This window comes from Ambystoma mexicanum, chromosome 13, assembly GCF_040938575.1.
Source record: "Ambystoma mexicanum isolate Mex_15411 chromosome 13, UKY_AmexF1_1, whole genome shotgun sequence".
Lineage (NCBI taxonomy): Eukaryota > Metazoa > Chordata > Amphibia > Caudata > Ambystomatidae > Ambystoma > Ambystoma mexicanum.
In genome coordinates, this window is record NC_090938.1 from 8,626,360 (window position 1) to 8,640,728 (window position 14,369).

The following is a 14,369-nucleotide window of genomic DNA, read 5'->3' on the forward strand; positions in this document are numbered from 1 at the left end:
CAACCTCACCCAGAGGAAGCAAACAATTGCACACTGCACAGTTCAGGAAGAGCACCAAGCTGGAAAGATCACAACCTCACCCAGAGGAAGCAAGCAGTTGCGGACTGTGTAGTTCAGGCAGACCACCAAGCCTGGAAGACCACAACCTCACCAAGAGGAAGCAAGCAATTGCAAACTGTGCAGGTCAGGCAGACCACCAAGCCAGAAGAGCAAAACCTCACCAAGAGGAAGCAAACAATTGTGCACTGCACAGTTCAGGCAGACCACCAAGCCTGGAAGATCACAACCTCGCCCAGAGGAAGCAAGCAATTTCACATTGCGCAGTTCAGGCAGACACCAAGCCTGTAAGATCACAACCTCACCTAGAGGAAGCAAGCAATTGCGCACTGTGCAGTTCAGGCAGACCACCAAGCATGGAAGATTACAACCTCCCCTAGAGGAAGCAAGCAGTTGCGCACTGCGTAGATCAGGCAGAGCACCAAGCCAGAAAGATCACAACCTCACACAAAGGATGCAAGCAGTTGTGCACTGTGTAGTTCAGGCAGAGCACTAAGCCAGAAAGATCACAACCTCACCCAGACGAAGCAAGCAGTTGCGCACTGTGAAGCTCAGACAGACGACCAAGCCGGAAAGATCACAACCTCACCCAGAGGAAGCACTGCATAGGTCAGGCAGAGCACCAAGCCGGAAAGATCACAACCTCACCCAGAGGAAGCAAGCAGTTGCCACTGTGTAGTTCAGGCAGACCACCAAGCCTAGAAGACCACAACCTCACCAAGAGGAAGCAAGCGATTGCGCACTGTGTAGTTCAGGCAGACCTCCAAGCCTGGAAGATCACAACCTCACAGAGGGAAAGCAAGAAATTGCACACTGTGCAGGTCAGGCACACCACCAAGCCTGGAAGAGCACAACCTCACCCAGAGGAAGAAAACAATTGCACACTGAACAGTTCAGGCATAGCACCAAGCCGGAAAATTCACAACCTCACCCAAAGGAAGCAAGCAGTTACATACTGTGTAGTTCAGGTAGAGCACCAAGCTGGAAAGATCACAATCTCACCCAGAGGAAGCAAGCAGTTGCGGACTGTGTAGTTCATGCAGACCACCAAGCTGGAAAGATCACAATCTCACCCAGAGGAAGCAAGCAATTGCAAACTGTGCAGCTCAGGCAGACCACCAAGCCGGAAGAGCAAAACCTCACCAAGAGGAAGCAAACAATTGTGCACTGCACAGTTCAGGCAGACCACCAAGCCTGGAAGATCACAACCTCGCCCAGAGGAAGCAAGCAATTTCACATTGCGCAGTTCAGGCAGACACCAAGCCTGTAAGATCACAACCTCACCTAGAGGAAGCAAGCAATTGCGCACTGTGCAGTTCAGGCAGACCACCAAGCCTGCAAGATCACAACCTCCCCTAGAGGAAGCAAGCAGTTGAGCACTGCGTAGATCAGGCAGAGCACCAAGCCAGAAAGATCACAACCTCACACAAAGGATGCAAGCAGTTGTGCACTGTGTAGTTCAGGCAGACCACCAAGCCTAGAAGACCACAACCTCACCAAGAGGAAGCACTGCATAGGTCAGGCAGAGCACCAAGCTGGAAAGATCACAACCTCACCCAGAGGAAGCAAGCAGTTGCCACTGTGTAGTTCAGGCAGACCACCAAGCCTAGAAGACCACAACCTCACTAAGAGGAAGCAAGCGATTGCACACTGCGTAGTTCAGGCAGACCTCCAAGCCTGGAAGATCACAACCTCACAGAGCGAACTCAAGAAATTGCACACTGTGCAGGTCAAGCAGACCACCAATCCTGGAAGAGCACAACCTCACCCAGAGGAAGCAAACAATTGCACACTGCACAGTTCAGGCAGAGCACCAATCCGGAAGGATCACAACCTCACCCAGAGGAAGCAAACAGTTGCGCACTGCGCTGTTCAGGCAGACCACCAAGCCTTAAATATCACTACCTCACCCAGAGGAAGCAAGCAGTTGCTCACTGTGTATCTCAGGCAGACCACCAAGCCTGGAAGATCACAACCTCACCGAGAGGAAGCAAGCAAGTGCGCACTGCGCAGTTCAGGCAGACCACCACACCGGAAAGATCACAACCTCACCCAGAGGAAGCAAGCAATGGCGCACTGCACAGTTCAGGCAGACTACCAAACGGGAAAGATCTCAACCTCACCTAGAGGAAGCAAGCAATTGCGCATTGCACAGTTCAGGCAGACCACCGAGCCTGGAAGATCACAACCTCACCTAGAGGAAGCAAGCAGTTGCTCACTCTGTAGTTCAGGCAGACCACCAAGCCTGGAAGACCACAACCTCACCAAGAGGAAGCAAGCAATTGTGCACTACGTTGTTCAGGCAGACCACCAAGCCTGGAAGATCACAGCCTCAAGGAGAGAAAGCAAGAAATTGCACACTGTGCAGGTCAGGCAGACCACCAAGCCTGGAAGAGCACAACCTCACCCAGAGAAAGCAAACAATTGCACACTGCACAGTTCAGACAGACCACCAAGCCTGGAAGATCACAACCTCAACCAGAGGAAGCAAGCAATTGCGCACTGTGCTGTTCAGGCAGACCACTAAGCCTGGAAGATCACAACCTCACCTAGAGGAAGCAAGCAATTGCACACTGCGCAGTTCAAGCAGACCACCAAGCCTGGAAGATCACAACCTCACCTAGAGGAAGCAAGCAATTGCGCACTGCGCAGTTTAGGCCGAGCACCAAGCTTGGAAGATCACAACCACATCTAGAGGAAGCAAGCAAGTGCGCACTGAGCAGTTCAGGCAGACCACCAAGCCGAACAGAAAGATCTCAACCTCACCCAGAGGAAGCAAGCAATTGCGCATTGCATAGTTCAGGCAGACCATCGAGCCTGGAAGTTCACAACCTCACCCCGAGGAAGCAAGCCGTTGCGCACTGCGTAGTTCAGGCAGACCACCAAGCCTGGAAAATCACAACCTCACAGAGAGAAAGCAAGAAATTGCCCACTGTGCAGGTCAGGCAGTCCACCACGCCTGGAAGAGCACATCCTCACCCAGAGGAAGCAAACAATTGCGCACTGCACAGTTCAGGCAGATCACCAAGCTTGGAAGATCACAACCTCACCCAGAGGAAGGAAGCAAGCAATTGCACATTGCGCAGTTCAGGCAGGCACCAAGCCTGGAAGATCACAACCTCACCTAGAGGAAGCAAGCAATTGCACACTGCGCAGTTCAGGGAGACCACCAAGCCAGGAAGATCACAACGTCACCCAGAGGAAGCAAGCAGTTGCACACTGTGCAGTTCAAGTAGAGCACCAAACCGGAAAGATCACAACCTTAGCTAGAGGAAGCAAACAATTTTGCACTGCGCAGTTCAAGCAGACCACCAAGCCTGGAATATCACAATCTCACCTAGAGGAAGCAAGCAATTTTGCACTGCACAGTTCAGGCAGACCACCGAGCCTGGAAGATCACAACCTCACCCAGAGGAAGCAAGCAATTGCACACTGTGCAGTTCAGGTAGAAGCCCAAGCCTGGAAGACCACAACCTCACCCAGAGGAAGCAAGCAATTGCGCACTGCACAGTTCAGGCAGACTACCAAGCGGGAAAGATCTCAACCTCACCTAGAGGAAGCAAGCAATTGCGCATTGCACAGTTCAGGCAGACCACTGAGCCTGGAAGATCACAACCTCACCTAGAGGAAGCAAGCAGTTGCTCACTCTGTAGTTCAGGCAGACCACCAAGCCTGGAAGACCACAACCTCACCAAGAGGAAGCAAGCAATTGCGCACTACGTTGTTCAGGCAGACCACCAAGCCTGGAAGATCACAGCCTCACAGAGAGAATGCAAGAAATTGCACACTGTGCAGGTCAAGCAGACCACCAAGCCTGGAAGAGCACAACCTCACCCAGAGGAAGCAAACAATTGCACACTGCACAGTTCAGACAGACCACCAAGCCTGGAAGATCACAACCTCACCCAGAGGAAGCAAGCAATTGCACATTGTGCAGTTCAGGCAGACACCAAGCCTGGAAGATCACAACCTCACCTAGAGGAAGCAAGCAGTTGCACACTGTGTAGTTCAGGTAGAGCACTAAGCTGGAAAGATCACAACCTTACCCAAACAAAGCAAGCAGTTGCGCACTGCATAGTTCAGGCAGAGCACCAATCCGGAAGGATCACAACCTCACCCAGAGGAAGCAAACAGTTGGCCACTGTGCTGTTCAGGCAGACCACCAAGCCTGGAAGATCACAACCTCACCGAGAGGAAGCAAAGCAATTGCGCATTGCACAGTTCAGGTAGAGCACCAAGCCTGGAAGACCACAACCTCACCGAGAGGAAGCAAGTGATTGCACACTGCATAGTTCAGGCAGAGCACCAAGCCTGGAAGATCACAACCTCAACCAGAGGAAGCAAGCAATTGCGCACTGTGCTGTTCAGGCAGACCACCAAGCCTGGAAGATCACAACCTCACCTAGAGGAAGCAAGCAATTGCACACTGCGCAGTTCAAGCAGACCACCAAGCCTGGAAGATCACAACCTCACCTAGAGGAAGCAAGCAATTGCGCACTGCGCAGTTTAGGCCGAGCACCAAGCTTGGAAGATCACAACCACATCTAGAGGAAGCAAGCAAGTGTGCACTGAGCAGTTCAGACAGACCACCAAGCCTGGAAGATCACAACCTCACCCAGAGGAAGCAAGCAATTGCACATTGTGCAGTTCAGGCAGACACCAAGCCTGGAAGATCACAACCTCACCTAGAGGAAGCAAGCAGTTGCACACTGTGTAGTTCAGGTAGAGCACTAAGCTGGAAAGATCACAACCTCACCCAAACAAAGCAAGCAGTTGCGCACTGCATAGTTCAGGCAGAGCACCAATCCGGAAGGATCACAACCTCACCCAGAGGAAGCAAACAGTTGGCCACTGTGCTGTTCAGGCAGACCACCAAGCCTGGAAGATCACAACCTCACCGAGAGGAAGCAAAGCAATTGCGCATTGCACAGTTCAGGTAGAGCACCAAGCCTGGAAGACCACAACCTCACCGAGAGGAAGCAAGTGATTGCACACTGCATAGTTCAGGCAGAGCACCAAGCCTGGAAGATCACAACCTCAACCAGAGGAAGCAAGCAATTGCGCACTGTGCTGTTCAGGCAGACCACCAAGCCTGGAAGATCACAACCTCACCTAGAGGAAGCAAGCAATTGCACACTGCGCAGTTCAAGCAGACCACCAAGCCTGGAAGATCACAACCTCACCTAGAGGAAGCAAGCAATTGCGCACTGCGCAGTTTAGGCCGAGCACCAAGCTTGGAAGATCACAACCACATCTAGAGGAAGCAAGCAAGTGTGCACTGAGCAGTTCAGGCAGACCACCAAGCCGAACAGAAAGATCTCAACCTCACCCAGAGGAAGCAAGCAATTCCGCATTGCATAGTTCAGGCAGACCATCGAGCCTGGAAGTTCACAACCTCACCCCGAGGAAGCAAGCCGTTGCGCACTGCGTAGTTCAGGCAGACCACCAAGCCTGGAAGATCACAACCTCACCCAGAGGAAGCAAGCAATTGCGCACTGTGCAGTTCAGGTAGAGCACCAACCCTGGAAGATCACAACCTCACCCAGAGGAAGCAAGCAATTGCACACTGCACAGTTCAGGCCCTGCACACGACACAGACAACCTTTGTGCTCTACATTTTAATTTGACCACAGATGAGAAAAGATATTGATTATGAAATTCCAGAGTCAGGAAGATTACAGGCCACAGAGCAGTCAGTTACACACGTGACCACATCAGACGAGCAAAGCGAAATGACAACTCGCACAAGAGCCCGACATCTTTCAATCGACAGATATGAGTGTTGTGAATTTTAGACCTCGGCCACATAAGTGATGCTTTCAGTACTGGGCGTTTGCAAAGAGTCTTAAGCCTGGCTCCTTAAGTTACCCTCTTGCTCTCGGAGAGGCGACTAGCGAAAGAGTGCTTTACAACACACACAGGCACACACACAATGCACACGAATGATGCCCAAGGGCTGGAGGACAGAGGAATATCTCAGACCTGAGAGGTAAGGGGGAGATCTCTAAAAAAGGCAACCCAAGAAACACACACTCATGGCTGCCAAGCGGTGCAATGCCATGTGCAACACACCCAGCTAGTCCTGCCTTGCAGCTAACAGCACTTTGCATTCTGGGAATGGTAGTTTAGCATTGTATGAGCCTACACATCCCTCAGTGCAAAGTGATGTTGGGGAATATGCCTGGACTGGGTGAAGGTGCCACACAAGACACGGGGCCACTTCTCAGCTATGCCAACTGGCACAGGAAGACTATGCAATAGACAACAATTGGAGTCAAACATGAAACAAGCCGCCAACTTGGTGTACCTAGTCGAAGGGTACACTACACACTGGGTGGTATACTTCCAAATTCGAATCAAAGGCAAACCTCTTAAAATATCCTCAAAGCATTACTCCCTGGAGGGAATCATTACAAAGCGGAAGACCCCCAAAGGCAACACTGCAGCAGGGGTCCCCAAAAACAGAGCTCCTCGGCATGGACCTCACTGAACTACTCTACGGTACAGGGTGCACGCATGGCTGCTGTGCAGGGAGTGTCTGTGTGGAGAGCTGCTGGTGCAGGGTGCACACATAGCTGCTGTGCAGGAAGTGTCTGGTGGAGAGCTGCTGGTGCAGGGTGCACACAGGGCTGCTGTGCAGGGAGTGTCTGTGTGGAGAGCTGCTGGTGCAGGGTGCACACATAGCTGCTGTGCAGGAAGTGTCTGTGTGGAGAGCTGCTGGTGCAGGGTGCACGCATGGCTGCTGTGCAGGGAGTGTCTGTGTGGAGAGCTGCTGGTGCAGGGTGCACGCATGGCTGCTGTGCAGGGAGTGTCTGTGTGGAGAGCTGCTGGTGCAGGGTGCACGCATGGCTGCGGTGCGGGGAGTGTCTGGGTGGAGTGCTGCTGGTGCAGGGTGTGGCTGCTGTGCAGGGAGTGTCTGGGTGGAGATCTGCTGGTGCAGGGTACACACATGGCTGCTGTGCAGGGAGTGTCTGGGTGGAGAGCTGCTGGTGCAGGGTGCACGCATGGCTGCGGTGCGGGGAGTGTCTGGGTGAAGGGCTGCTGGTGCAGGGTGTGGCTGCTGTGCAGGGAGTGTCTGGGTGGAGATCTGCTGGTGCATGGTGCACACAGGGCTGCTGTGCAGGGAGTGTCTAGGTGGAGAGCTGCTGGTGCAGGGTGCACACAGGGCTGCTGTGCAGGGAGTGTCTGTGTGGAGGCCTGCTGGTGCAGGGTGATCACAGGGCTGCTGTGCAGGGAGTGTCTGTGTGGAGGGCTGCTGGTGCAGGGTGCACGCATGGCTGCTGTGCAGGGAGTGTCTGTGTGGAGAGCTGCTGGTGCAGGGTGCACGCATGGCTGCGGTGCGGGGAGTGTCTGGGTGGAGTGCTGCTGGTGCAGGGTGTGGCTGCTGTGCAGGGAGTGTCTGGGTGGAGATCTGCGGGTGCAGGGTACACACATGGCTGCTGTGCAGGGAGTGTCTGGGTGGAGAGCTGCTGGTGCAGGGTGCACGCATGGCTGCGGTGCGGGGAGTGTCTGGGTGAAGGGCTGCTGGTGCAGGGTGCACACATAGCTGCTGTGCAGGAAGTGTCTGTGTGGAGAGCTGCTGGTGCAGGGTGCACACATAGCTGCTGTGCAGGGAGTGTCTAGGTGGAGAGCTGCTGGTGCAGGGTGCACACAGGGCTGCTGTGCAGGGAGTGTCTGTGTGGATGCCTGCTGGTGCAGGGTGATCACAGGGCTGCTGTGCAGGGAGTGTCTGTGTGGAGAGCTGCTGGTGCAGGGTGCAAGCAGGGCTGCTGTGCAGGGGGTTTCTGGGTGGAGAGCTGCTGGTGCAGGGTGCACACAGGGCTGCTGTGCAGGGGGTGTCTGTGTGGAGAGCTGCTGGTGCAGTGTGCAAGCTGTGCAGGGAGTTTCTGGGTGGAGAGCTGCTGGTGCAGGGAGATCACAGGGCTGCTGTGCAGGGAGTCTCTGTGTGGAGAGCTGCTGGTGCAGGGTGCAAGCAGGGCTGCTGTGCAGGGAGTTTCTGTGTGGAGAGCTGCTGGTGCAGGGTGCACACAGGGCTGCTGTGCAGGGAGTGTCTGGCTGGAGAGCTGCTGGTGCAGGGTGCACACAGGGCTGCTGTGCAGGGAGTGTCTGGGTGGAGAGCTGCTGGTGCAGGGTGCACACAGGGCTGCTGTGCAGGGAGTGTCTGGCTGAGGCTGCTGTGCAGGGAGTGTCCGGGTGGAGAGCTGCTGGTGCAGGGTGCACACAGGGCTGCTGTTCAGGGAGTGTCTGCAGGGAGTGTCTGTGTGGAGAGCTGCTGGTGCAGGGTGCACACAGGGCTGCTCTGCAGGGAGTGTCTGGCTGAGGCCTGTTGTGCAGGGAGTGTCCGGGTGGAGAGCTGCTGGTGCAGGGTGCACACAGGGCTGCTGTGCAGGGAGTGTCTGGCTGAGGGCTGCTGTGCAGGGAGTGTCCGGTGGAGAGCTGCTGGTGCAGGGTGCACACAGGGCTGCTGTGCAGGGAGTGTCTGGCTGAGGGCTGCTGTGCAGGGAGTGTCCGGGTGGAGAGCTGTTGGTGCAGGGTGCACACAGAGCTGCTGTGCAGGGAGTGTCTGGCTGAGGGCTGCTGTGGAGGGAGTGTCCGGGTGGAGAGCTGCTGGTGCAGGGTGCACACAGGGCTGCTGTGCAGGGAGTGTCTGGCTGAGGGCTGCTGTGCAGGGAGTGTCTGGCTGGAGAGCTGCTGGTGCAGGGTGCACACAGGGCTGCTGTGCAGGGAGTGTCTGGGTGGAGAGCTGCTGGTGCAGGGTGCACACAGGGCTGCTGTGCAGGGAGTGTCTCGGTGGAGAGTTGCTGGTGCAGGGTGCACACAGGGCTGCTGTGCAGGGAGTGTCTGGCTGGAGAGCTGCTGGTGCAGGATGCACACAGGGCTGCTGTGCAGGGAGTGTCTGGCTGAGGGCTGCTGTGCAGGGAGTGTCCGGGTGAAGAGCTGCTGGTGCAGGGTGCACACAGGGCTGCTGTGCAGGGAGTGTCTCCAGGGAGTGTCTGTGTGGAGAGCTGCTGGTGCAGGGTGCACACAGGGCTGCTGTGCAGGGAGTGTCTGGCTGAGGCCTGCTGTGCAGGGAGTGTCCGGGTAGTGAGCTGCTGGTGGAGGGTGTACACAGGGCTGCTGTGCAGGAAGTGTCCGGGTGGAGAGCTGCTAGTGCCGCATTAGGATGTGTCCCTGTAAAGGTCCAACATTAGTTTAAGAAAATCTCACTTGACATCCTGGCTGATCTGCCTCTCCAGCCGCTGCCGTCTCTCCTCTAACTTCTCGATTGGGCTCTCCTCCGGAAACTCGTATGGAGCGCTGCGCATCTCGCTGTCCGCCATGGAGAGGGTGAAGAGCTCCTGAAATGAGACCCACACATAGCTTTTAGGAGCCATAGTGAAGCGCTTGGAAATCTAAGTCCATCTTCTAAATTCTCTTACATTTCCATGTTCTTCAAAAAAGAATGGTTTCAGGGGTCAGGTATTCTCGGCACTCAAAGGCCTCAGTGGTAGAGAACCTCAGAAGAACGCAACCATGAGGGTAGAGTCTTTAAGGAAGTTAGGGTGAGTGGTGTTTATGGGGAAAGCTACAGCAATTTGCGCCCTGAGAAAGGATAACTCTAAATAAAGCTTTAATAACTTGCACAAGAATTTAGGCCCTCGGTTCCACAAAGATATTTGGTTTGCATTTCCTTTAAAAAAGAGCTGTGGGATAGGGGCGGACCCTTATGAGTCTGACAAAGTAGCAATGTAGTCTTAGATCTAAGGACAATGAAGGCACGTGTCAATAGGGGTGTCAGAGACCTTTATTTTAGCTTACAAGATTATGGAGACCTAAACCCATGTGTCAATTCAGTAATACTGGTTGGAAAACCTAATGGGACAAATAGATTCTGTGTTGACTTCAGATGGATTAATAAGGTGCCATAGAGTGTAGCCCACCCTTTGCCATATACATGTTACCTCCAGGACTGGTGGGTCGCAATAATGATCACCTCAGTGACAGGGCAGACTATGCAATACTGTCCAAGGGCCCTCATAAAGGGAGCCAAAGGCTCAATGAGTGCTTTGCAATACTGTACATAAATATACCAAATAACACTCCCCAATACCAACTTTGTTACCATTAACTTGTGAAGCACATAAGAAAGTGCTGGTTTGATGATAAAGAAAAACAAAGATTCTTTAATCATTCCCGACATTGAGTATCAGATCTGACCTGAACTCATAGCATTGTTCCTTTCAACCACAGCTCCATCGCATCTACCCTCCTATCCTTTAGACTACACTTTCTACCATGCCTCACAATGCCCAGAGTATAGCTGCACAATGGCATTCGAGTAACCTAACTAATGCCCTTCCCTGCCACCCACTCTGTCTCCTCCATCTCCCCCTAGTCCCCCCTCATACATGCACTCCCTCTCCACCACACTCTAATCAATGCTCCCCCTCCTTCCTCCTCTCACCCCATCCCTCCTAACACTCTTCATCCCCCATGCGTACCTCACACATCCCAGAATACAGCTGCACGCTGGCGTTCTGTAAACCAGAACGTTGCCCGATTTGCCACCCTCCCATTCCTCTGCTCACCACCCCTACCCTTATCCCCCTAACACACTCACCCCTGCCCCCCTCCACCCTCTTACCACTTCCTCTCCTCCTTCATCCTTAAAACCTCCTTGCAACTTCCCCAACTTGTATTTCTCTTCCCTACGCGCAACGCGGACCGCCCTGGCCAACTCAACGGCCCCCCTGCACTCACTCCCTCATGTAACCTGTAACTGTAACTTGTAAGCTTAAAGTATTCTTGTTCTCGCAACCTGATACCTTCGGGTCTGGCGTGCGCTACAAATAAATAAACACACAAACAAACAAACTCATACTCCTTTGGCCCACAGACACCCCACAAAAGTCACTGGTCTCATCCACCACAGGACTTTGCACCCTCATTCCTCTCCTCATCTCTGTCCTAGATGCCACTGTGCGCCCCCTCTTTTTTATATATATTTATAATGTGCCAAAGCCTGCAGGCATCGGGGCGAATACATCAACATGATGGAACTGGGAGGTCACAGGGACGCACGAAACAAAACGGGCATGGAAGCAGGTCGCTCTTCTCCTACTCCCAGTCCTGTCTAAGCTCTTTTCACTTCCCTTCCAAACCCCAATTCCTATTAGTTTAGTTCAGTTTATTATTATATATTAGCATCCAAAACATCCCCCCCTCAGAAACCCTTGTCGTGCCCTCTTCTGCATCCCCCCTCATCCTCTCTCCTTCCCCCTAAAATCACCCGCCTCTCCTCCAGCCCTACTCTAGCACACCACCCTGCCCACTCCAGATAGACCTCCCTCTCTGTCACACTCCACACCGACCCCCCTCACCTCTAATCCAATCCTCCTGCAGAAATCCTACCTGCTCTCCTGCATACCCATCAACGCTAGATCCGTCTCCAAGACCTGGTTCTCCGATACTATGAACCCATTGCAAATGGGACCCCCGTGCCCATGGCTACTACCTGATTGTGCACAATAGGTCCAGCAGAGCTGGAGGGGTAGCCATCCTCGACAAACATCACCCCTCAGTCACATCCACTGAGAAGCTACCCTGCAACACTGAGTGTGAATCACAGCTAGCAAAGATCTGCCCCCTCCCCTCCTTCACCCACAGTTTCCTACTCCTATACAGGCCCTACAATAGGGACTTTGCAGACTGTCTCTCAGCGACTCCCTTTCACCACCCTAATTCAACATCCGTCCCTCACCACATTAGGAGACTTCAACATCTGCTTGGATGTTTCCTCCAACCCTATTGCCCGTTCTCTCACCAACAACATGGAAGCTCTGAACTTGACCCAACTGATATCTCACCCCACTCACAGCACACACACCCTCAACTGACCTGATCTCACACTTCCTCCCGTCCTCTAATCTGGGACGATCACTCCGCTATCTTCTTCCCCCTCCTGACCATTTCCCCTCCCCCTCTCCATCTCACCAGCCCCGCCTCTTCAGCTTCTCCCTCCCCTGTCCCTCTCTGAAATAAAGTCATTACAAACCCTGATCTGGTCAACTCTCTTCTAAACTCCCTCCCAGGACTCTCACTCCCCAACTCCCTCCTAAACTCCCTCCCAGGACTCTCACTCCCCAACTCCCTCCTAAACTCTCTCCCAGCACTCTCACTTTCCAACTCCCTCCTAAACTCCCTCCCAGGACTCTCACTCGCAACTCCCTCCTAAACTCTCTCCCAGCACTCTCACTTTCCACCTCCCTCATACACTCCCTCCTAGGACTCTCATTCTCCAACTCCCACCTAAACTCCCCCCAGGACTCTCACTCCCCAACTCCCTCCTAAACTCTCTCCCAGCACTCTCACTTCCCAACTCCCTCCTAAACTCCCTCCCAGGACTCAGTCCCCAACTCCCTCCTAAACTCTCTACCAGCACTCCCACTCCTCACCTCCCTCCTAAACTCCCCCCAGCGCTCTCACTCCCCAACTCCCTCCTCAACTCTCTCCCAGCACTCTCACTCCTCAACTCCCTCCTAAGCTCTCCCTCAGCGCTCTCACTCACCAACTCCCTCCTAAACTCTCTCCCAGCACTCTCACTCCTCAACTCCCTCCTAAGCTCCACCCCAGCGCTCTCACTCACCAACTCCCTCCTAAACTCTCTCCCAGCACTCTCACTTCCCAACTCCCTCCTAAACTCCCTCCCAGGACTCTCACTCGCAACTCCCTCCTACACTCCCTCCTAGTACTCTCACTCCCCAACACCCTCCTAAACTCTCTACCAGCACTCTCACTCCTCAACTCCCTCCTAAGCTCCCGCCAGCGCTCTCACTCCCCAACTCCCTCCTAAACTCTCTTGCAGCACTCTCATTCCTCAACTCCCTCCTAAACTCTCTCCCAGCACTCTCACTCCTCAACTCCCTCCTAAGCTCCCTCCCAGGACTCTCACTCCCCAACTCCCTCCTAAACTCTCTCCCAGCACTCTCACTCCTCAACTCCCTCCTAAGCGCCCCCCCAGCACTCTCACTCCCCAACTCCCTTCTAAACTCTCTCGCAGCACTCTCAATTCCCAACTCCCTCCTACACTCCCTCCTAGGACTCTCACTCCCCAACTCCCTCGTAAACTCCCCCCCCCAGCACTCTCACTCCCCAACTCCCTTCTAAACTCTCTCGCAGCACTCCCAATTCCCAACTCCCTCCCAGGACTCTCACTCCCCAACTCCCTCCTAAACTCTCTCCCAGCACTCTCACTTCCCAACTTCCTCCTAAACTCCCTCCCAGGACTCTCACTCAGCAAATCCCTCCTAAACTCTCTACCAGCACTCTCACTCCTCAACTCCCTCCTAAGCGCCCCCCCAGCACTCTCACTCCTCAACTCCCTTCTAAACTCTCTCGCAGGACTCTCACTCCCCAACTCCCTCCTAAACTCTCTACCAGCACTCTCACTCCTCAACTCCATCCTAGGCCCCCCCCCAGCGCTCTCACTCCCCAACTCCCTTCTAAACTCTCTCACAGCACTCTCACTCCAGGAAGGACCCTCCTCCATTAACCTTTTCTGTCATTGGCTCTCCAGCGCCCTCAACCCTCTCACACCGATGAGACGCACCGCTCAGGGACCAGGCCTCAATCCCAAGTAGTAGACACACTCCCTCAAATCCCTTAAAACCCTCAAGCATCACTTGGAGCAGACTTGGAGGACCAAACCCACACTTCAAAATAAATCCTCCTATGCAAGACTGACCTGGGCCTTCCCGGACCAAAATTATAAAAGCCCAAAAAACCTTCTATGGAAACCGAATCTCCTAGTAGGGAACTCCACACGATCATAGTAGAATTCAAGACATCACGCTGTTCAGCTGCCTCGCCCCTCATTTCCAAACACTCTGCGATGCACTGTCTGACCACTTTCGCAACATTGCTATTGATAGACACTGTTCCATCATCACCAAACTAGCTTCGGCCATGCCCCATCTTCTGCTCCTCTACCTAGCCCCTGCCCTTTTCTGCCCACTCTGCTGGTCCTCTCCTCTTTCACCCCTATCTCCCACCCTGAGTTCCTGAAACCTCTAGCACAAAGCCCCCACACTGGGCTTCCCTGGAGGCTCCTATCCCCCTCACACCTTAGAAACATCCTAACTACCACCTGTGCAGGCAGCGTTGCATGGTCCATAATGAACCATTCTCTTTCTGCTAGCATCTTCTCTGAGGCCTTCACAACTTCCTACGTCAAGCCCTTTCCTAAAAAAAAACACTCTCAAGACCCATCTTCCTTCCAACTACCGCCCTATCTCAAACACCCGCTTCATTGCCAAACTCTTAGACAGCACAGC

General features: G+C 53.9%; 1 protein-coding gene across 8 annotated transcripts in view; it reads right to left on the reverse strand.

Moving 5' to 3' along the window:
• Positions 1–14,369, reverse strand: part of AMPD2 (adenosine monophosphate deaminase 2) — a 947,247-nt gene that overhangs the window by 681,062 nt on the left and 251,816 nt on the right. For all 8 annotated transcript variants that reach the window (XM_069632996.1, XM_069632994.1, XM_069632993.1 and 5 more), the window contains exon 3: positions 9,265–9,395. In XM_069632996.1, coding sequence (XP_069489097.1) covers positions 9,265–9,395 — 131 coding nt within the window. The remainder of the gene's footprint in view (positions 1–9,264; positions 9,396–14,369) is intronic.